The following is a 23,719-nucleotide window of genomic DNA, read 5'->3' on the forward strand; positions in this document are numbered from 1 at the left end:
TGAAATCCAGTGGCCATAAAACAGATAACATATTAAGCTTCCAAAAAGTATAACTTTTATGATAAAATTGCACAGTTTTGGTGATCTAGTTAGTTGCAAATGAAATGATCACTATCACAAATAAATACCAATATAAAATAAATACATCTCCCTTATTATAGAAGATTACCTTTGAAATAAAAAATTATTATGTTTCACATGTAAAGGATACATTGAGTGATCCTAACCCTGTACAATTCATGTTTCATGAGTAATCGGGTTTGGTACAATATATATTGTTCTGTGAGTGCAAGTTCAAATAGATGAATGTGCAATGTGACAAAGTAAACAGTATAACTGAGCGAAGTTCTAAATCTTGGAACATGTAACTTTCTGGTATTGTAAGTGCGAACCACTGAATTTGTATGGAAGAATCTCAAACGAAATGTTCATTCTTAATCGTTCATTCTTAATGTTTCTTAATGTTTTTTCCTTCATTCTTAATGTTTTTCCTGGGTGACCTTTACTTTGAAGGGAAAACTGGACAGCTTCCGTTATTTTATTTAGCGTAACTCAGTCTAGCTTGACTTAAGTGAGATTCCTGCAGGACATCAGCTGATAGATGACTCGCCAAAAGCCTGTAGCTGATGTCACTTATCACAAGACTACATCTGTTTTTTCTCAGCTTTTTATGTTAAATATCAACGTGTACACATTACATGTACTACTCTAACCCTAACACATTACGTGTACTACTCTAACCCTAAACCTAACACATTACATTTAGCAGTACGGTGTCTGCCAAACTGAAAGGGTTCAGTGAAAACAGGGGATCCCCATCTGGTCGTGTAATATTGTAGCCACATTTTCTGACACGTTTTCAATTTGAAATTAAGTGAAATTTGTGAAGTCCTAATTTTCAAGCAGATAATTGTCCTTATTAATTAATCGTAAATTTCTCTTGAAATGCTGTTGCACATGTCTGGATGAAAGGTGGCGCCAGACCTCCATTACACACATTTTTACTAGTAGGATAATTCAGTTTGTACAATGTGGCATTCATCCATTCATATACAATAAGCTATATGTACTGGCTATCATATTGACTGGATATATGGTTTATACACTACCGTATAATAACTGCGGCATATAAAAGTTTAAAACCATCTTTCAATACGATAGCTTTCCATAGAGCTCAGTTGAGGACCTTGAGGTCATTTGCTGACTGAAGCTTTTTGATGTATTCATAAGTCAAAGTCCAAACCAGTCCCTTCATACACTGCCAGCTTCTATTCTTCACCTCATAATAAAAGCCTCAGGGTGGTGGTGGTGTGTGTGTGTGTGTGTGTGTGTGTGTGTGTGTGTGTGTGTGTGTGTGTGTGTGTGTGTGTGTGTGTGTGTGTGTGTGTGTGTGTGTGTACTGGGCTGGCAACACACACACACGCTTTGATCCCCCTCTCGATGGTAGCGAGCTCTGTTTGGCTGAACTCTAGGAATAATCAGGGTGTGTGTCGTACTCTCAGGTGAATGATGGACGCTGACAGAAACCAGGCAACTGGATGTGAAACCGGTTGGGATGTTGGAAGGCCAGAACTTTTAGTTCCATTTCAGCACCTCAGCTGTTTCTGCATTTGATTTTAAAACTCCCACGTAAACCTTATTGTAAGTTACTTTTAGGACAAGACTGGCCATACTATATATTCATGTTACTGTCAACAAATCCCTTGACAAGAATGTGAAATGTGTTAGTCTGTCTCTCAAGACTTCTTCACTTCCCTACACTGTCTGTGGAACTCAGCACATGGGTTCCTCCTGAAAATCTTCTCGCATGTACTTAAATCAAAAAATTAAATTAGTGCTACAGTGTACCTCATTGATGTGTTGTTGATGGAGCATGACGGCACAGAGGAATAACATAATCATGTTCTGACACACACACACACAATGCCTTTGAGTAGATATGTTCACTGTTGATCTTGACCTTTCCGTGGGATTAGTTGACAAGAGGAAATATATATACACGTCAGATTTATCCTTTAAAAATGGACTTGCATAGAAAGTTTGTAGGTGAGGTCATGATAATAGTGGTGGTGAAGATGTTCATGATGTCATGTATTTTTTTAACAAGCACATAATTATTATTATCAGAATGTGCTTGAAGTATTAGACAGTAAATATAATCATTAGACTGCCAGAATGACCCTCCGTTAGTTAATTATATATCATAATATTGGATTATGATGCATTAATATGCAAGCAGAATTTTCAAAGTTGTCACTGGTTGAGGTGTAGCTAAACAAAAAAATAAATATATATATAATTTCTATTCTTCTATTATTCTATATCATCTAGTTTTATGTATTTGTTTTCTTTTTTTAAGAATGAACCTCCGTGCTCTACTGTGGTCCTCACCGTATACTGTTGGGTAGTTTAATCTATAACAAGCATTATATAAAATGGGTTTTGTATGTAAGATATTGATCTATATGCCTTTAAATAAGTTTAATTCAGAGTGAAGAAGAAGCATAACGAAGCATCACATGAAGATACTCAAGCACCACATATTGATACTTAAAGGAGGGCTCCACGGTTTTATTCACATCTACACATGCTTATATTCCTACACTGTGACGGCCCTGCCTCTAACACCTGTCAGAGTATGCTTTTATCCCTTTGTCCCTGAAGGAGTCACAGGAACGCAGTCGGCAGATTACTTGATGCAGAGCACCTGGTCCTGGAGAGCATGAAAGCCCTGCTCCAGTGCTGCTCTGCCCTGGCTCTCTTGAGTTGAGTGATCCCTGCCAGTGGCTGCTTGTTTATACTTTGGTTTTGGTCTTTTGTTTCACTGACAACACCCCACACTTCATCACACACGCATTCACGTTTACATTACTGATGTTACTGACTGATACACTTAACATAGGTAACTATTTCTTTATTTAGTTATAATAAATACCTTTAATTTACCATCATCCCTTGTGTCCTTTCCATATTTGTCATAGCCTAGGAGCCGGGTTATGACAACACATACTTGAGAGTATTTGCAGCTGTAATCATTCTTCCCATCCATACCGGGCCTGAATAGATCCGTTCCTTAAGCGATCCTACTAATTTGGGACGAAAGCCACAGTTTTCAAGTCTAGCTGAAGCTAATATGAGGCTTTAGCAGCCTAGAAATTTTCAAATGACAAATAAAAATCAATCAAGTATGCTATCATTGGGTTATCCCTGCCTGTCTTGGTGCATGTTGTGCATTATTCCTGGAATATCACATGGCCCTATAGGTTTAATGTCATTGAACACTAATTGATATAGGAATTTGCACAATGTAAGATAGGGAAAATGTGCACACTTTTATGTGGATGTCCATTCTGTATTGATAACTGTAGTTGATTGAAACAATAGACTCTTTAGATTTCTTTCGACCCAGAAAGCTGAGTCAACAGCTGCATCCAGCGCCGTCGTTTGATGTGACAGTGACGTAGACGGAGGCTAGGACAACTGGAAACTGCGGAAGCGGCATCCCGAAATATGAGTGCAGAGGATGTATTGGACGAGGACACATTTTACAGTGGTTTTGCTGACTCGGATATCCAGCTGTGTTTATTGGAGCCAGAGTATATGGCAGAAGAAAAGCAGCAGAGAGAGGCATTTGACTGCAGTAGCCGTGCAAGAGGGTATGGCTGACACTCCGGGCGTCAGAAGCTCCTGCGCAATGCATCCTGGTACATGTAGGCACTGCCTGCCCGGCAGGAGAACTCAGCTTTCTCGTCAATATAGCACGCAATGAGGAATTCATTGCTTCAATCGACTACATCTACCATCAACACTGAATGGAGTCGGACATCTATATAAAATGTGGCTGATTATCCCTTTAAGGCCTTAAAACTAGATCTTGATACAAGGGCTCAGATAATAAAACAAGGCCCACACTAATGCTGCGTTCACACCAAACGCGGCGTGAATTAATTATTCATCAATAATAATTTGCGCGAGTAGATTACATACAAAGTCTATGCACAGACGCGATGAGACTGGCGCGGCGCGAATTCGCGTCCATCGCCCCAAACGCGTGAGTTGAAATTTTTCAACTTCGCCGAAATATTCGCGTTACGCCCCGGCGCGATAGCCTATCAACGTTGAGTTGCTTCCCCTGTCATCACTGACTTCCTGCCGTTGTTGAATCAGGAAATAAATACTGTAGCCTTCTGTGTTCACCCAGAGCTCTACGATACCTCATATCAATAGAGACCGGACCAAACTATGTGTATAAATGTGTGTGTGTAAACCATATGGTACAAACAATGAATAGCAGTTAATCCGGCCTTGGTTACCATGACTTCACGAGCGAACAGTGATGATCACACAAATTGTGATCTAGAAATATTCTAAACATCGAACAAAAAGTTCGGAAATTAGTGTTTGGTAGATTATTTCTCTGTTGTAACAATGCTTCTTGGCAATAAATGTTATACCGTTGGAAAGCCAGTTTATTTACCTTTTAAACGGTGCCCCATTTGTAAGGATCATGCATTTCTGGGATGAGCAGCACAGCTGAGTATGTGGGTCGCGCCCATGAAAAATTTGCCAAATCTTCTCTGCCAATGCCAAACAGCTTATTCTGCCATCGACTCTTGTTTGGTAGATTGGATGATTGAAGTCTATCAGTAACAAGGAAGAAACAAGACATATTGCCAATTTTAAAATGTATTAATTTCACAAACAGGAGCCTCAGTAGCGTGTGGAAGAACCATACACAGCCACAACAGCCTGGCACCTCCTCCTCATGCTGGTCACCAGCCTGCTCACACACTGCTGTGGGATGGCATTCCACTCCTCAAGCAGGATTTATCGCAAGTCAGCCAACGTGGTTGTGTTGGTCACTCTGGCACGAACAACTGGTCCCACAAGTGTTCACTTGGGTTGAGGTCAGGACTGTTGGCAGGCCATTCCATCCTCTCTACTCCCAAATTCTGGAGGTAGTCTCTGATAAACCGCTCTGTGGGGGCGAGCGTTGTCATCTTGGAGGATGGAGTTCAGTCCCAGACTGTGGAGAAATGGGATTGCCACTGGTTGCAGAATCTCATCTCAATATCTCTCTGCATTGAGATTGCCTCCAATGAAGACAAGCCTCGTTTTTCCAGTGATGGAGATGCCGCCCCACACCATCACACTGCCTCCACCAAAAGGTGTTACTCTATCGGCGCAGCAATCAGCATAGCGTTCTCCCCGTCTTCTCCACACTTTGACCCTGCGATCCAACTTCCTTCGACAGAATCTGGACTCATCGCTGAACATAACGTTCCTCCACATGTTCAAGTTCCAGTGCAGGTGTTGCCGACACCGGCAGAGAAGATTTGGCAAATTTTTCATGGGTGCAACCCACATACTCAGCTGTGCTGCTCATCCCAGAAATGCATGTTCCTTACAAATGGGGCACCGTTTGAAAGGAAACTAAACAGGCTTTCCAACGCCGGCGTCCTCGATCCCCTCCCCTTCCGTTCGTACGGCTTGCTTCCGCAAAATACGTCACAAAACATGGCCGTTTTTGGTATCCCAGCATGCCCCAAATCCTCATCTTCGCAAAGAAAACATCTATTTTCTTTCATTTCTTATGGATTTTGTCACAAACGGAGCCCAAACACACTGTCTAAAGTCACCATAACCGCTGCAAGTCGGATCTTGCAGCATTTCGACGGGAAAAGACACATTACAGACCCGACAATGTGCTAGCAGATCTTACCATGGAACTAGTGCCTTCAGAAAACGCTAGTACTTATAGTGCAAATCTTGACTGTTTCTTGCGTAAGCCGTAAACCAACTATAACCTTTGCTTAAATGAGCTACCGCATACTCGATCGTGCGCCATTACGCACAGTAAGTCCGCTACTCACACACCACGTCTTCGACCATATATACATAGTTTTTGCAATTTGCAAAGGCTAAAAATAAAAGGAAAATAATATAATATCAAAATATAAAAGGAGAAACACCTTTAGTGTGTCAGAATATCATTTGGTTACCATGTGTCCATTTGGGTCTCCAAATATCCTTTTAGAGCTCCGCCTGGATCTCTTCATGGAAGAAACACTGTAGAATGGTCATACTTTGTCCAATATTCTTCAAATTTGAGGCAGTTGTTCACAGATAGTGTAGTTACAGCCCTATACTGTCCTTTACCTGTACAGATACAGCCACAGGCAGTTATTTATGCTGAAAGACACTTTTTATTTTAGGCGGACAAATATCTTCAATTTATACTGACTTCAAAGGCCTACAAAGGCCTGATCTGTATGACCTACAGGTTTCCTGAGACTTCCACAAGGAACCTTAGGGGGTTTTCTTTCTAGAAAGACCTCATTGATGCATATAGTCAGAGTGGTTCAGAAGCTACAGCCATTTTAATTTGGGTATGTCATTTTAGGCGGTTTTGCTCCAAAATAGGGTGGAGTTGGAAAAGGTTTGGGGTCAGATCATTTTATGTACCTTGAAGCCCGTTACACCTTCTCTGTTTGGGTTTTGGTACTAGCAGATAAATGGAACACAGCAACGGGGTAATTCACAGCGGTGGAGTCTGTTCCCTCGTCGCATAGCGTTTGCCTCGGTGGTTTGGGTTAGGGATAGGGGGCAGTGTGGTTTATGTAAGAGGTTAACACCTGATGATGTGGCCTATGTTTCACAGCCAAACATAACAGGCTAATAACCTGAGTAAACCACCCCCTCAATTTTGCAGCGTTTATATGACCAGAGGCTGGAATGGATTTTTCAACAGAATGTTGCAGTGTGCTGACAGGTGACACAAACTTGTCCAGTACATGTCCACTTAGTACCCACAATGCAGTAGCCTACGGGGACAGTTTACTTTGACTGGGGGACAAAGACAGATGAATAGATAAAAGATGCTAGCCTCTTTATATGACTAATGAATCATTCAAATTAATAAATTAATACATGAACAAATAAATGAACGTAGAGTCATTAATGAGTCATTAACAGAGTCATTAATGAGTCATTAATGAGTCACGTCAACTAACGCTGACATAAAACTAAACAAAAACTGAGAGCACGTTTGTTTTTATGTATTTTACTTTGAAAGGGATGAGCGGAAGCTGTCTCTCTGTGTGTGACTTGACTCTGGCCCCAAGTTGTGTGTCAGGCAGGCTGACGGGTTGTCCGCCGCCCGGAGCCTGGAGACACTTTTACCGGAGACACGTTGATCTCCACACACCTCTCTATCACTTTTCGGACGTGTCTGCGTTTGACTCGGGGTGTGGACGCTGGGGGACCGGGGCTCGTTGGAGAACCGCGCTGTTTGTGGAGAAGAACTGATGTTGCATCTCCGTACGAGCGCATAGGTAGCGCAGGACCCCCCCCCCCCCTTCAGAAGGTAAGGTGTTTATTTCTCTCCCAAACAAGCCCTCACATCAGTCTGGAAGCGCCACCGTTAACAACGGCCCCTTCTTGCCACATGCACGGACGGGTATCGGTGCTGCGGATTCGCGTGATTCCATGAACAGCACCGTTGTGCGAAGCGTCGCTTTGCGTTTAGAAACTTAAAAAGTCGCTGTGATCTCTGCAAGCGCGTCATGGTTCAGCTGATCGCTGGGTAGTGTTCCTGCACGCAGGTGGATTTCTCTGCCTGCAAGAGCTCCCTAGAATAGCCCTGTGATATTCCTCAGGGATTGCTGTGTGACTCTGGCGGCTACGAGGATTTTCACCAGAGGGTTGTGATTATTCAATTGGTTTTATTATTGATGAATCCCGTCAATTAATCATTAATGATGTAATCTAAAACTTGAAAATAATGAAAAATGTCAAACAAATATTCCAAAAGGATGTTTTTCAAATGGCCAACAACCCAAAGAGATATTTACAATGAAACAGAAAAGAAGCTCACCTCTTTATCATTGTAACTATCGGATGTTATTCATTTCAAATAAATGTACTAGTCCTTTAGTCAATAACATCATTGAGTTTTTTACAAGTTATAATTCATTAGAAATGCAGGAGTACAATCTGGTTCCCCTATGGCGATGCTGTAGATTCGAAACTTCTAAAAAGATTCTATAGAGTCCATAAGGGTGAGATAAAGTAGCATCTTTATTATTACATCAGATTACACGAGAATGGTCAGATTATAACACAGAAGTCCGGTGGAGGCGTCAGATCGGCTCGGGGTCCTGCCGTTACGGATGACATCACACATTATTATGGCTGTATGCACGAGAGACTAAACTAACTCTCTGGGTGCCCTTACGACCCACTCCCACTCGGCGTCTGATTGGATAAAACCTTCCAAGACGTTGCTAAATGCTAATGTTAGCCTAGCTATGATGATAAGTGGCGCTACGAACTAGACAGGCCCAGGAAGAGTTTTTGTTTGCGTAGTCCGAAAGTAGGCTACTCGGTCCGAACAACGAAACGTTTTTTGACAGTTTTTGTACGCTATTTCATCATTAAACACACTTCTGAGGATGATTGAGGTGATAAATCAACTATCGTTTTTGAATATTAGCAGTTAACAGTTTTGTTAAGATGCTCCACAAGACCCCGGACCCCGACGACCTCTCTCTGGTTGTCTGGCGGGAGAGCAGAGTACAGTGAGGCTGCTGGATACAGCCGGGCGCTAAGAGACATGCCAGGACCCGCCCAGAGCATAGAGGACCAGAGGGAGGTCCCTTCGATTCGCTATCAATTTTGGTAAAACTGCCAATATTCAAAATCTACACCGTTAGTAAATCGCCTCAAAATCTCAGAAGTGAATTTGATGAATGGTAAATGGACTGTACTTTTACAGCGCTTTTCTAGTCTTTCCAACCACTCAAATCGCTTTCACACTATAGGTCATCATTCACACACTGAAGGCAGGGTAAGTGCCCCCTGCCTATCAGACTAATTCATTCACACACCGTAGGCACAGCTACAGGAGCAATTTTGGGGTTAAGTGTCTTGCTCAAGGACACATCGACATGCAACTAGCGGTGCCGGGGATCGAACCGCTGATCGTCTGATTGAAGGACGACCCTGCTCTCCACTCAGCCACAGTCTCCACATATGGCTATAGCAGGCCTTTACTAAACGCCAACTTTCTATAGCTATGAGATTGCATGTCAAAACATCCTATTGTTCGGTACAGGTAGCCTACCTACTACTGGAACAAAAGTTCCCATCTTGGGCCTGTCTATTTCGTAGTTTGACGAAAGTTGACGTTTAGCAAAGGCCTGCTATAGCCAATCGGACGCAGTGTAGGGGCGGGTTGTAAGCCCACCCAGCGAATCACTTTAGTCTCTCCCACATACAGCCAATGATAATGTGTGACATCATCTGTAAAGGCAGGACCCCGAGCCGATCTGGCCGGCCGAGCAACGGCTTCAAGTAATGCGGTTGTGTCCCCAGGAACAGTGCTGGAGTTTGAAGCAAATTTTGCACAGTGCCAAACGGTGGAATGACATTTTCAAGGTCTGTCACGTTGCCATTGGGCCTGAAAAAACCTTTCCCCATAAAATTACACTGGGAAAGAGACGCATGTATGTCAGTGGATCTTTTCTTTTTAGGTAAATCAACTTCCCACGAACACATGAATAGCCCTTATTTAATCATTAGGTCCTAAAAGTTGTAAAATGCACTAATAGCCAAATCCAGTGTTATTTTCCTTCCTCCGTTCATGCGAATGGGGCTGGACCGAGGGCTGGGTTAAAGGAAACGCTAGTGTGCTTGCTCTATGGTCCCCATGGATCAAGGCCTTTTGAATGTAGGCTGGGACACGGTCTTGAGCTGTGGTGTGCGAGACATGCGCAGTGTAACTGGAGATGGATGTTTGAGGGTTACAATAAAGGGATGTTGTCCGCTCAGGTGCTCTTTGGTCTGACAGAACTTTTTGGGTACACTTGTGCGCCAGCTAGAGAGCCTTTCGACAAGTGCAGACCATATGTGACTGTGTTGTACCCTGTGAAGTCTTCTCTTTTAACTCTCACATCTCAATGGATGTGGAAGTTAGTCAAAAGATGCAGGTATTTTTATCTGAATTCTTTACCTTTTTTGCTTCATGCACAAATAAGCAACTTTCTGATGCTGTGTGCCCCTCTCTTTATACATCCATGGTTAGTGTCCATCAGCGTCCTGTGTGGAGCTACTAGCTTCAGACGTGGCTTAGGTGTGTGGAACACAGCACAGAGAGGCGACTATTTCAAACAACAATGGTGGCTCCTGAAGAGGTTAGCGTAGATGCTGTGATAGCATCAGTTATATCAGAATTGGAGAGTATTTCATTGAAAGAAGAGCAAAGAACGGTGCTGAAGGTTCTTCTCTAAATATAAATGTAGGTTAACATTTGTATTAAATATTCCTATTTTCAATGCAATCGTTAACTGCCATAAACTGTCAACTGCCGCAATAAACGCATTTATTTTCCTACCGTAAATGTACTGCGGAGGTTACAGGATACTTGGCTGAACAAAGGTTTGAGAACCACTGATGTCGAAGGCCCGTGAGTTAAAACCTGGTTTGAATAGGGTCTAAATGGGCCAAACTTCCTAAATTCGACTGACTTTACAAAGAATGGTCAAAATAGATGAAAATACTAGATATTACATCCCATATTGCAACCTACCACCAGTAGGCTAAACACCAATGTCTAAGACACTTGACAAAGTGAAGATTTTGACCGGAAAGACTTTTTAGCAAACCACTATGACATCATCAAGGTTGTTTTGACCTGACAATACTCTTTATTATTTCAGTTCATTGTTGGCTTACATTTAACTGAATACCCTTGCTTCATGAAGTTACTACAAACTAATTGCTGACCAATATGTCAGTATCAGTGATGGGGCTCTGGATTGGTTATTCTTATCTGTCCAACAGGTCCTTCTCTGTTAGGCCTGGAGATCTTCCTCTGGTGCTCTTGTCCTTTGTGGGGTCCCCTATGGGTCTCTTCTGGGCCCTCCTTTTGTTTACTATGAAGAATTGAAGATGAAGAACATGAAGAGTTTCCTGTAGATTACCCCTTCTGACCCAGCACAAGCAGCATCAACACTAAACTGGTGTGTCTGCCTAATCTAATTCTGTTAATAAAGAGGTCCGTAACCTTTGACTTAAAGTTGTCTTTTGCTGCTCAGGTGAGTAACGTGATGCAGTCCTGCTTTATCCATCTGGGACATTTAACTAAGATCAGGTCAACCATGTTTTTATCTCCTCCAGACTTGACTAATGCAACACACTTTATTCTGGTATCAGCGGACGAAACGTCAAAAGACTGGATTTAATACCGAACACTGCTGCCAGGTTTTAAAATATGCCAGATTCTAATTTCAGGGAAAATATAAAAAACTCTGGATTGAAAGGTTTGTAATGAACAGCTTACCCTGCTCACTAGGGGTGTAACACAAAATTCTCGGTTCGGTTCAATACGGTACAGTGGTGCCACGGTTTGGTACGTTTCGGTACGTTTTCAATACAGCAAAAAAGCAGAAATGCCAAATCCTCGCTGGTGAGACTCTCAAGGGGGCGTGTCTGATTTGATTCTCCGTTTGAGCTTTTGTTTTCTTTTACAAAGCTGGAGAAATGGGCTGGTGAAGGTGTAGTGTCACGGGTCTCAATAGCATTTTAAGCATGTTCGTACAGCCTGGTTTATCACTACAGAGTAGGGATATACCTTTAGCCCTGTTTGAATCAGGAGGGAACAGCTACCTAAACGCTGCGTTTGTAACGAATATTACATGACTATTCACATACACTGGGTGTGATGGTGCCGGTGTAAACAGGAAGTAGATTGGTTGCTTACTTAAAATAATACGGCAGATTAATAAAGTAGTCTTTAATAATGAAAGGTCGTGTTTGATACTTAAGATCTTCTCTAAAATCTTCCTCTATGAACTCAAACAGATACAGTTCGTAGAAAGTTTTAGAAATTTTATTTTTCAGACTTAGTTAAAGTGCTGGGGGTCTTGTTCTATCTCTCTCTCTCTCACCTCATATTTACATTAAAATCAACACTTACACACAAAGGTTTACAAGATTATGGATCCATAAATGTGGTCAACACACGTCTCTCACTCGTTCCCTCGGTGTCGTTGTTGTCTGTTCTCACTCGTAGCTCTGCTGAAGTCTCTGTCATACTGGAGAGCAATCCATGCTTTGTTCCTTTATAGTTTATGTGTGTTAACTTGTTGTACATAGTTGTACAGAACAAAATAAACAATAATAAGAAAAGGAAAGTCCTCCGTTTTGTGTCCGTCCTCCCTAAAGCCGCTAACCGTGACTTCAGACGGCCGCTCCGTAGGGCTGATACCTCCGCTGGACACGCCGCTCACTGATCGCTCCAATAACAGCTGCTTCCTCCACAGAAATGCAGACTTTAACTGAACAACAGCTGCTAGTAAAGACAACAAGGTCAACAACGCCTCTAATCAGTTCTTCATGTTGAATTAACCTGGTAGTCGATCGGTAATCAAGACTGTTGTTGTTTGTGAACATCCGGGAACGGTCACGTGATGGGAACGTGGCGAATCAGGGAAGGATAGCGCGTTACCTCGGATGGATTGCCATGTTTGAGCGCAGTGGCTCCACCAATTTCAGCTATATTTTATTTTTCAAAAGCAATTTAATATTATTCAAACGTATTGTTCGGTTCGGAATGCGTACCGAACCGTGAGCCCCGTACCGAACGGTTTAATACGAATACGTGTATCGTTTCACCCCTACTGCTCATTCATGGTTAGAACTTTGCAACACAACAATTAATAACCACCAACGAACTCTCTTTAAGGGTAAAACACAGAGGCACACGTTCATTTGTGACACTTAAAGAATTTGTAAAACTAATAAGTGTACATTTACACTTATTTACAGCTATTAGCTAGTAGCATGACATGTCTGTTGACAGCTTTGAGAGGCTCCCTCACTACTGCACATTCAAGAACAGAAAAGAGAGATGGAGGATGAAGAAAGAGAAACCAGAATGTGTGTCAAAGAGAAGAGCTGTGTTTGCATCTTTTTGGTTTTTAAAGATCCTAAGTAGCCACTGTTTTGTGCTAACACTAGCAACATCAGTCACCTCAGCACAAAACATGTTCGAAGACGGAGAGTGTGATTATCTTGCCCTGCACATGACAGGAAAAGCAGGTCGTCAGATCGATGATTAAAACACTGGGTTCCAGGTAACATTTTGTCTTGCCGGGGCAAAAATACTAAAGTCAAACTGATATTCAGCATTATACCAACAACACTAACGTACAGTCGACCATTTACAACAACAGACCTGTGGTCAGTTTATATTGCTCATACAGCTGTTTTAAAACATTTTGTTTTGAAAAGAAAGTTGTTGGACTACCTCATCATTTTTTTTACTATGTTGCAGATAATAATAATTGTTACATTCTGCAACTTTCATGCGTTCTGATTTCTTACTATATTGTTTAATTTAATGAATGCTTTTTCTTAAATATTCAAGCTACTCCTGACTGTAGAATAAGCCACCATAAACCCGTATAAAGGTCCAGTCATGCAAAAAAAAGAAAAATACAGTGCCAGACCGTGAAACCGGAGTCTTGACTGACTGAGCTGTGGAACTCTAAATCTCTTCTTAAAACTCCATTTTATTTTTGATCTTGTTACATATATATATATATATATATACGTATATGTTTATATATATATATATGTATACTACGGTGTGGTAAATGGTAAATGGACTGTACTTGTATAGCGCTTTTCTAGTCTTTCCGACCTCTCAAAGCGCTTTCACACTACTTGTCATCATTCACACACTGATGGCAGGGGCTAAGTGACACTTTGAGCGCTTTGAGTGGTCAGAGAGACTAGAAAAACGCTATAAGTACACTCCATTTACCATTATTCTATGTTTGTGGTCTAATGTGGTGTCACTTTAATATCACAGTCAACAAGTGCAGAAACATTTTAACGTGATGTGTCCACTTCCTCTACACAGGTTGGGGCTCACCCAGTTGTAGAGAGACCCAGACCTCGGGACATTCCTGATGAAGATGGAGTCAATTATCTTTTGGAGGGCTGTTTTCATCTTCTACACGCTTCCCTCTGTCCAGGTACTGAATATGGATGGATGGATGGATGGAAAGATGGATGGATGCACTGGATTTGCCTCAATGTACTGACTGTATGACATATTAACACCTTCCTGTACTTCAAACAGAAACTCTTATTATATTTGTGTATATTCATTGCAGATTTTTGCTTTTACTACCTGGCTCACATGGCGTATCATCACAGTCTTTGGTGACTCAAATGAACACGGACCCGATTAGAGAAACTTTGTCAGGGTTCACACACTGCACACCCAGCCTCTGGCTTCTCTCTGCGGCTGCTGTCAGCTCCGTTGCCTAATTTGATATCACCAGTCCAAATCAAATTGTTTACACAGGTCAAAAGGCTGCATGGCAGTGTGGGGAGCCTGCTGGAGTCTCTGTGCATGTGCATTAGCTGGGGTGAATGTCACCTCTTTATATGAAGAACACTGAGCACAGGATTTTCTCTGGCAAATATAGCAGCTCCCTAATCCCCGACAACAGGCCGCTGTGGACCTGGTGTTCTCCACGATCGACCCAGCAAAAACATCTTTATTTGGACGGGGTCTGTTTATAAAGGCACTGAACCCTTTGGAGCAGCAGGAATATGTCCTCCATCTATTTTCAGGGCTGGGACTTGCTATTGTGGTGAGCTGTGAATTTAAGTTTGAAGGTTTGGACAGGGCGTTCCCTGCTCATAAACTCTAGACACAGCCACCTGGAATTTGTGCTTTTTAAAAAAGTTGATTCACCACTTGAAAGAAATAATGGTGTAAAAGTAATTTGGAGTGTTACAACACAAAATATTGGCCCATAGTGATCAAACCCTTATTTAAAGTACTCTGTGCCATTAGCAGCAGTTACAGTAATACACAAATACACATATACAAGACCAGTTATGAGTAAACATACATGAATAAAAGGTGAACCAATCAAATAATTAACTTGAAAAGCACACAGAGAGCGCTGCCCTCCGCGAAGGTTCTCCCTTGGCCCATGCTACACCCTTCCACCAAGTTTGATGAAAATACATTTTTTTACCGTAATCTAATATTAACACAAAACATGCAAATTTGCAGGATTCTGTGAGCATAAGTTTACATTGCATAACTAACCACTTTATTATTGTTGTATTGTGTTATTCTATTTTTGAACTACTGTACAATTGTCATCACTGTTATACCTACAATGTTTTGTTAAAGCCACTATGTGTACAATTTTGAAATGTATGACTTTGGCACAATCTGTGTCACAAAGTCAGCTTGAGCCCTGAATGTTTTTAGTGTAGCCCTGAATATAATTTTAATGCAAAGCTCAACAGTAAATTGAATGTGTGTGAATGTTTGATTGTTCTCATAACATAAGAGCCTGTAAAATATTTAAAAAAATAACAAAAGAGCGCACAGGTCCGGGCAAAAAAAAAAAACTAACTCAAAAGAGAAGGAAGGATAATTAGTTAGCCCATGTAAAGTTTATTTTGATTTATTTTCCGTTATTATTTTTTTTGCATGAACTGTATACGTGAACATTTTGGGTGTGTGCGTGAGTGAAAGAAAACCCTTTTAACATTCCAATTAAGGATGTCACAATATAGAATTTTGACATTAAGCTTATTATCAGAGGAAATATCATGTTTTTCAAGGTTATTAACCAGAATATTTCTAGTAAGCCTATAGCTAATAGCTACAATATTTATTATCATCCTCCTTTGCTTTTTTCTACTTTATATAATTCATCTATAGATAAAAACACACATTTCAAGTGATAAGTAAAATTGTATTTTTATTGATAAAAAAATCATGGCATTGGCAGTTTGAATGAGTTATTATAAACTGCTTGGGTGTTAGGAAGAAATAAGTCATAATTCTCTTTCAAATATCTATTTTATATTGCTGTGAAAATATATCCTTCAAACTGTATTTATGACAAACTACATTTTACAAGATTTAAACACATTTGAACACATCATGATAACATTATAATTTCCTTTTGTCCAAAACTAATTTTAACTGAATGGAGCTTGAACGCACCATAATGTAACTAAATGGAACCTCCATATTAAAGCCAGATGGCTCTGCTCCGTGCGTTATAACAGCTGTTGCTGTCAACGTTACTCGACATTTCTTGTTCACAATGTATCATTTTCAGACTAGCAACAAGAAAGCATCAATGTCGATCTCCAGATCGCATATTTTTACTTAGTATAGACCGATAACGATCAGCAGTTTTTGTTGCACTATAATGGTTAAACTATGTAATTAATCTGCAGTTCACGTGAATCCCTGGCCATGTACTGTATCCGAAAGGCTCCCAGACTGCCGATTTTGCTGCATGTCGGTTCCTTCTGACAAGTTTACAGCTCTTCTTCTCAATGCTACAGCGGAGTGGGACCACTCTCACACACAAAACAAACTGGCGCACACACACTTCTTTTGTGACTTGTGTCTGAGAGGGTTTCACCGAACACACAAACATGTCTCACTTGTTTTCACTGGGAATTAATGCAGGAAACAGGAAACCATTGATATCGTAGCTTCCTCAATTCTTTCGTTTATGAAACCATGACTTAAACCAGTTAATCCCAACATCCCTAATTCCAATAAACTGTTAACATAAATAAAATGTTTCCAACTCCAGTAAATAATTGTTTAAGGAAAGCAGTTGTGAAGTTTTCGGTTTTCTACTCCATACTATTTACTAACAACTGCTAATATTTTTAACATTGCAATTCATAATTCATCTTGAAAGTAAACAGTTACGTTTCAACGAGCACACAGAAGCGTGAGGTGTGAAAAGAAAGGCTGAAGCTGGAGTGCATGAAATCTGTGCAAGCAACAATATATCTGAGTGCAAGCATACAGTTTGAGCAGAAGCAAAGCAAATCCAAGAGCAAGCAGGGGCTGTTTGAGTGTGAGGACAGGGTTTTGAGGGAAAGCATTACAAAATCTGAATGGGAAATGAATATGTCATTGAAAGACCACGCTCTTGAATAGAGATAGGAAATAAGGGCCACACTTTTCAATTCCAGTATCTGTGTGAGTCACCTCAGTACATAAACATTCCAAAAACAAAACACTAATCCTTCTGCAGCGCATTACAAGTGCTGAAATCTACAATAGTATGGGTTTCACCTAGTGGCTCTGAGACAGGGGACATCCTGAATGCCTATGGTATGTTACCGAGTCTGGCGCAAATACTTCAAAGCTTCTACCGTTGCCACAATAATCGTCATCTAAATCAGTATTCTAACGTTTCTTTTTATTATTATTATTTTATTATATACTGCATGCATGTATGCATCACCACCAAAAATCCCCCAAAAAATATTTAATAAGGAATGCTAATTCCACATTATTCCTTATGCATCAACATGTATGTTTAGGAATTATTATGAGCAATTTTCAGACAGATAGCGCTGGTTGTTGTTGAGTGCTGTCCAGGGTGCTGAAACGCAGCGGAGAAGATCGATAGACAGTCTCAACAAAGCCATGTTTTTTTATTTTAGGTGTTTGCATAGGCTACAATATATTTATTTATTCATTTGTCTATAGGTCACGCAAATTAGTTTTTATGGCCTGTTGCTGTAATATATTCGAGGTGATTATTTCACATTTTATAGCCGTTTTCATTTCAACAGCTTGTGTTCTCATTGTCAGCTCCCCTCCCATTACCGTTTTAATGCACAGGCTTACGGGGGCTCGTGCCCGATGCCTCCACTGATAAAGACACAACGGTAGCAGGGCGTTTTACTCCCACGCAAACCTTTTATCAGCTCTGTGTCTGACTGAGTTCTGTTTCTCCGAGGGTGAGAGGCGATTGACGCTCTTAAACGAAAAGAGTTGTGTGTGTAATGGCGCATGTGTGTGAGAGGGATTGATACAATTAGCCTACAGTGAGCCAGCCTGTTTCTTTTGGTGATGCAATTTCTGTAACTTATAGCCTATAGTCACAGATGGGCATTATTTCTATTACTTGTATTTCAATTACTTTTGAGTATTTTGTAATTTGTATTTGATCGGGCCGATAAAAATCGAATGTAATTTGTAACAAAATACTTTAGAGTGGACTCATTTTGTATTTAAAATACTCAAAATACTTTCTCCACGAATCAAAAAACAGTTCACGAGTTCAGTCTTCAGATCTTCAAATTCAACGGATTGTCTGATTGTCTGAGTGTGAAAGATGTCAACTAGCTTGATGTATAATTTATGTCTGGGTCTGGCTACATAGCCTATTGTATATACATGGTGATGGTTATAATATCAAGCTAGCGATCGATGCTAACATGCTAATGACGCTAGCATGCTGTCTAGGCTAGTGCATAGCCAGTGTTTAGCAAGTTAACTTATCAGTCGAGTAGCTAGCTATCGGAAGAGGGAGATTGGGAGCTTGTATGTTCATGATAACCTTATCAAGAGACATCTGACCATCTAATCTTGCACTGTATTACAAGTTATAACCTGGAGGACACCAGAAAATACCTGCTTTCTCTTCAGCAGTACCCACTTATCAAGCTCCTTTTTGTTCGATTTAACACAACCCTCCCCTCTTCAGCTCGGGTTGAGAGACTGTTCTCGTTTGCAGGAATAATATTCCATCCGCACAGGAGGCGGTTAACACCAGAAATATTTGAAAAGTTAGTTGTTCTTAAAGGCAACTAAACTGGCTACTCAGTGGTTGGGTCTCAAGAACCAAAATGGAAGGATTATTATGTCATAAAGATGTCAGTGTGAACCTGTATGAGACACTTAACACTGTAATATAGAACTATGTGGCCTACCATGCCACTGGCCAATGTAAGAGAGAAATGAGTAGGCTACCATGCCACTGGCCAAGGTACAGTAAAAGAGAAGTAAGTAGGCTACTCACTTGTTAAGTTACCTGTTCACTTTTGTATTGATTTACTATTTACCTTTTATTTTTATTAATTCTTCTGTGCAGAACTTGATGTACAGTAATTTATTTAGGCTCTTTACCTGTGTACAACTGGTTTTAATTCTATATTTTGCTTTTATAGTATACATAGGCCTAATGTGTGATGCTATTCATATGTGATGAATATTTTCTTGTTGAAGTTTATGGGCTGTTAAGTCCCATTGATAAAAATATATACATACATAATCAATCAAGTTGTTGTCTTTTAATATCTTTGCTTAGTTACACTGACATTCTGTGACTGTTCTTCCTTTTTGTGGGCTTCACCAGAGCTTTGTGTCCATTATATAGCCCAAACCTGAATGCTCTGCTATACCAAATTGTGAGAAAACGGAAAATCCAGAAAAAAGTATTTCCTATATTTTAAATACAAAATACATGTATTGTATTTTGTTACATTTTCTGGCACCAGTATTTTGTATTTTATTTTAATACATTTATTTGAGGGGTATTTTGTATTTTGTATCAAAATACATTTTGATGTATTTTTGCCCATCTCTGCCTATAGTGCACCCCCGCTTCGAATTTCGGCGATAATTTGTCACCGAAGCTTCGAAGCCCCAAAATGGTATTTGGAACAGCACTACATTTTACTCTACGCATGAATTAGCCTAGCGCCTAGCAGGCTTTGGTCAGCTCTTCTACTCTTACTTGGTTCACTCTGCAGCACGATGCATTTCCACGCTTTCACTGTTCTGGTTGCTAAGCTGCTGTAAATATCAGATGAAACTGCAGCTCCTTCTCTGTCTTCATGTTCTGTGTTTTAACCTTTATCAGCCTGTTCACTGTTTGCACACCGATCTCCTTACATAATCCATGTCGACACAGCTGTACATGTCTACAGAGGGATATGGAGGGATATAAGTTTGCAGAATAAAAAGACAACACAGTGAAGGTTGATGGACAGGTGTTCCACCCTGCCTTCCAATTAGTCAACACACACACACACACACACACACACACACACACACACACACACACACACACACACACATGGGCCTCTGACCTTACTCTACCCTCACTCTCTGCTACCTGCCAAGCCTTATCGCACACCTGTGGATGAGCTCACATCTGAGTAAAATGACACCAGTTGTGTGTGTGTGTGTGTGTGTGTGAGTGTGTTTGAGGGATTCCTCCAGTAAGCTCTACATAATTTAACATGAAAATAGAAAAAGCTGCTGCAGCTGTGTCCGCATGCAGTCGTGTGCTTGCTTTAGTTTTTTTTTTGCTTCCTTATTCTTTTGGCAATAATTGGATATGACCGCAGCCCACTACTGAACATTGGAATGGACTCAACTCGCCAGTCTTCCTGCATTTTGCATGTTGGTCGGACCCTGCCGGGAGAGATTCAGTAAGACACTCACCATGGCAACAATTCTACTTTATTTCAGACACATGGGTCCATATTACCACCAATAACAAAGTCTCTGCAAAGGTCAGAGAACATTTGGCAAGATGATGTTGTGTTCAGAACAGGGTGAGAGCCCAGGACCACATAGGCTACCCCAGCCCACTACTCTGCTTACAGGCATCATGTCCTTGGGGAGCAGGGTGATCTTTGGGTTAGGAGTGGAGGAGTTTGTCTCATGACAAACAACAATTCATGTAATTCCAACTCTCTCCTGCTCTTGCTTGCCTGGCGTTGAGCATCAGACTATTTAAATCCGTCCATTCTGCCTGCCCCCGGGGTTCACTTTGGTCGTCGTGCCCTCTGTGTGCATACCACCACACGCAGATGCTGACACAGCATGGACGAAGCTACATGGTATTATGTGTTGGCACAGGACCAGGTACCGGGACTCGTTGTGACTGCAGGTTTTGGGATTGCAAACAATAACAATGTTCTGCCAAGCTTACACGTCCCACACGAAGGGTAGCACTCTGGACCATTTTTATTCTCAATTCTCTCCCACTATGCAGCAGGTCAAATCACCGCTGCCATCGTTATCATGACAGAATCTCATAAAACAGTACGGTGACCAGCCAGGTCAGGCATTGGACTGTCCAGTGAGAGGCTGCTGCACTCACTGAGTGATTTAGACTGGGATGCGTACCAATCCAGCTCTGAAAACATTATGGAAGAAGTGAAAGCTTAGCAACGCTGGATAACGATATAATAACCTGAGGTGAGGAGTAAGGAGTTGCTACTATAATGCGTGCACTTTCTTTCGGCATAAACATTGTTGAAACAGAGTAGCTTGTTTTGGTAGCAAGAGCAACAAGTTTGAGTGTTTGAGTGTCGCCTCTCTGCTCTTCAGTCCGTACATTTGAAAAGAAAAGAGAGAAACTCATGTGACATTAAATGACAGCAAAACGCAGTAAATAAAACGTTGCTGAAACAAAACAAGTGCACATAAATTAGCTGACTACGTCTCAAGTCCCACAGATAATTACTCTGGTGCTCCTGCACCATCTAATTCTAGTATCTGAGCGCACAGTAAATTCAATTCAATTAAAGTAAATTATGACCGTGAGTTTGAGGAAAGACAGCTTGGGAGGTCGTCGTCGTCTCCCGTCCCACCGTCGTCGTAATGCACAGGCTTACTGGGCTGTGAGGGGATGCTGCGCACAGTAAGACGCAGCGGCAGCAGTTTTTTTTTTTTTCTCAGACACAATGAGAGAATAAAAAACTCTTTCCCGTGTGTCTTTAGCCTGCATACGCATGCATTAGGCTATGTGTGAGAGAGATACAGTTGGCCTAAAGTGGCACTTTTTAGTGACACAATTTCTGTAACATATAGCCTATTCTGGAGGCTGAAGCAGATCATTTCATGTTCAGTAGTCAGCCATCCGTACCCTAAAACATCCAGTCAATAACATGAGATAATAGAAGGCATCAATGTGTTATTAAACTTTTTTTTCATCAAACAGCGTAAAGACAAAGCTACAAGAAAGGGAGGAAAAAAAGAGATTTTTAAAAACGTGAAAACAAACGAGCAAATGAATGGTAATGGAAAATGTCCCTGATAGTGTTACATTGTAAACAACAAAGGAGCATTAGGCTAACTGTTAGCAGCAGTATGGCAATACAGTTCTGCTTGGCTAAATAATGGGGCTAACATATAGATATTGCATTGAGTTACATTCTTGCTCTATTCATTAAAAACGAGGATTGGACGAAGGTAAAGTACAACGTTACCCTGATGTGTTCAATTGTAATCTTGTAAAATGCAGTTCTTGGCGAGAAACTTGAGGAGGATCATCAGGGATTCATAGAACAGTACGCTAACGGTGAGGAAGCAGCCTATGTTGAAGTACATTTGTTTTTGTTTTACTGTAGTATTATAGTAGATATTGACAATCATAGAATTGCACTGGTATTGGTATGAACTAGAAAATGTCGGTATCGAGACATACCCACTAACAACACAGGTCATATCAGAGTATCATGGGATGATGGAACTTGAAGATTAAACAGTAAAGCTTAATAACTGTGTAATGGATATAGGTGTAATGGGCAGTGGGTGGACATGGGAAAGATCGCATGTGTGTAGTGCTGCTGGCACGTCTGTGTGAGTAGGGCTGTCAGAGTGAAGGCATTTGTCCTGCAGGGATAATAATTGGCTCAACATTACAATATTGCCTTCTTTTCTTATTATGGGGTGGCCGTGGCTCATAGGGTAGAGGGGGTCGTCCTATAATCACTGGTAACCGCTGGCGGTTCAATCCCTGGCTGCTGCCGAAGTGTCCTTGAGCCAGACACAGAACCCAAAGTAGCTCCCCGGGCGCTTCTCAGCAGCCTACTGCTCCTAAAATATGCTTAAAGTGAAGTAAAGTGGTAAAGTGCAGAGGTCAAATTTCATGTATGTATTATAAATGCCGATTGTAATAAAGTTTATAAGTTTAATTATTATAGGAGAAGCATCCAACTGGCAGTTCAGCATGTCCAAAGGTGGGTAGTAAAGGTCAGTGTTTTATTTAAATCTATTTACAATGGACAATGACTTACATATTTTACATGATAGAGCCTTCTTTACTTTGCTTTTCCTATTTTAGCCAACAAATATCGAAACATGCTTACATTTGTGAAAAATCTGTGATTTGTCCGTTCACGGTTGAGCACAGAGAACCAGTCAGAGCTCCTCTGGGAGGACAGGATGGTGTGCAGGTGTAATCAATGAGTCACTGAGGTCTGTCAGTAGTGTTTGGTGCTGGTCAGGTAGGAGTTCAATCCATTGCACTGACTTTGTGCGATAAATTGAGAAGTGAAGGAATGTTTTGGGTGCAGTGGACAAAAGTGGTGTGATTGGGTGTAGATGAGATGATGGTGGAGGGTTAGGGTGCACGCTTGGCTGGCCGCGTGGATTATCACAAGCTGATGTGGGATCAGAATCACGCCTGATTGCCTTTTATTGTCCGGGTGTTTTTCCAGACGTGCTGCAAGATTTAGAGCTTTAGAGTTTGATTTTCATTGACCTTTTTTTTTTTTTTGTCATGTTGTTTTGTAACTGAAAATACAATGGTGGGGAAATGCCTCAGAAGAAGACAAAGCTTGTTCGTTGGCATTATCTCACAAAACAGGAGGGGAGCAGAGACATGCGGGACAGGGGAGTGGTGAAATACAGAAACAGTCAGAGTAGCGACAAAGTGAGAGCTACACTGCTTATTTCCTGTTGGCCTTCCTGGTGCCAGCCTCTTCCTGTCATCCTTCAGCCTTACAGCTCTTCAAACACAATCCATCAACAGCACCAGCTCGGCCTTTTCCCATCTCAACCCACTCAGCCAGAATCCCTCACCAGCACCAGCTTCCTCCTCCCCCTACT

At 41.2% G+C, this 23,719-nt stretch overlaps 1 protein-coding gene across 1 annotated transcript in view; it reads left to right on the plus strand.

Moving 5' to 3' along the window:
- The first annotated feature begins 8,614 nt into the window (after window positions 1-8,614).
- The window catches only part of adamtsl3 (ADAMTS-like 3), a 206,137-nt gene continuing 191,032 nt past the window's right edge, over window positions 8,615-23,719 (plus strand). The window contains 3 exon segments of the mRNA XM_076109776.1: window positions 8,615-8,679; window positions 11,986-12,069; window positions 13,877-14,042. Coding sequence (XP_075965891.1) covers window positions 8,615-8,679; window positions 11,986-12,069; window positions 13,877-14,042 — 315 coding nt within the window.

This window comes from Anarhichas minor, unplaced genomic scaffold (genome assembly GCF_050575085.1).
Source record: "Anarhichas minor isolate MPS153535 unplaced genomic scaffold, ASM5057508v1 ptg000042l, whole genome shotgun sequence".
Classification (NCBI taxonomy): Eukaryota; Metazoa; Chordata; class Actinopteri; order Perciformes; family Anarhichadidae; genus Anarhichas; species Anarhichas minor.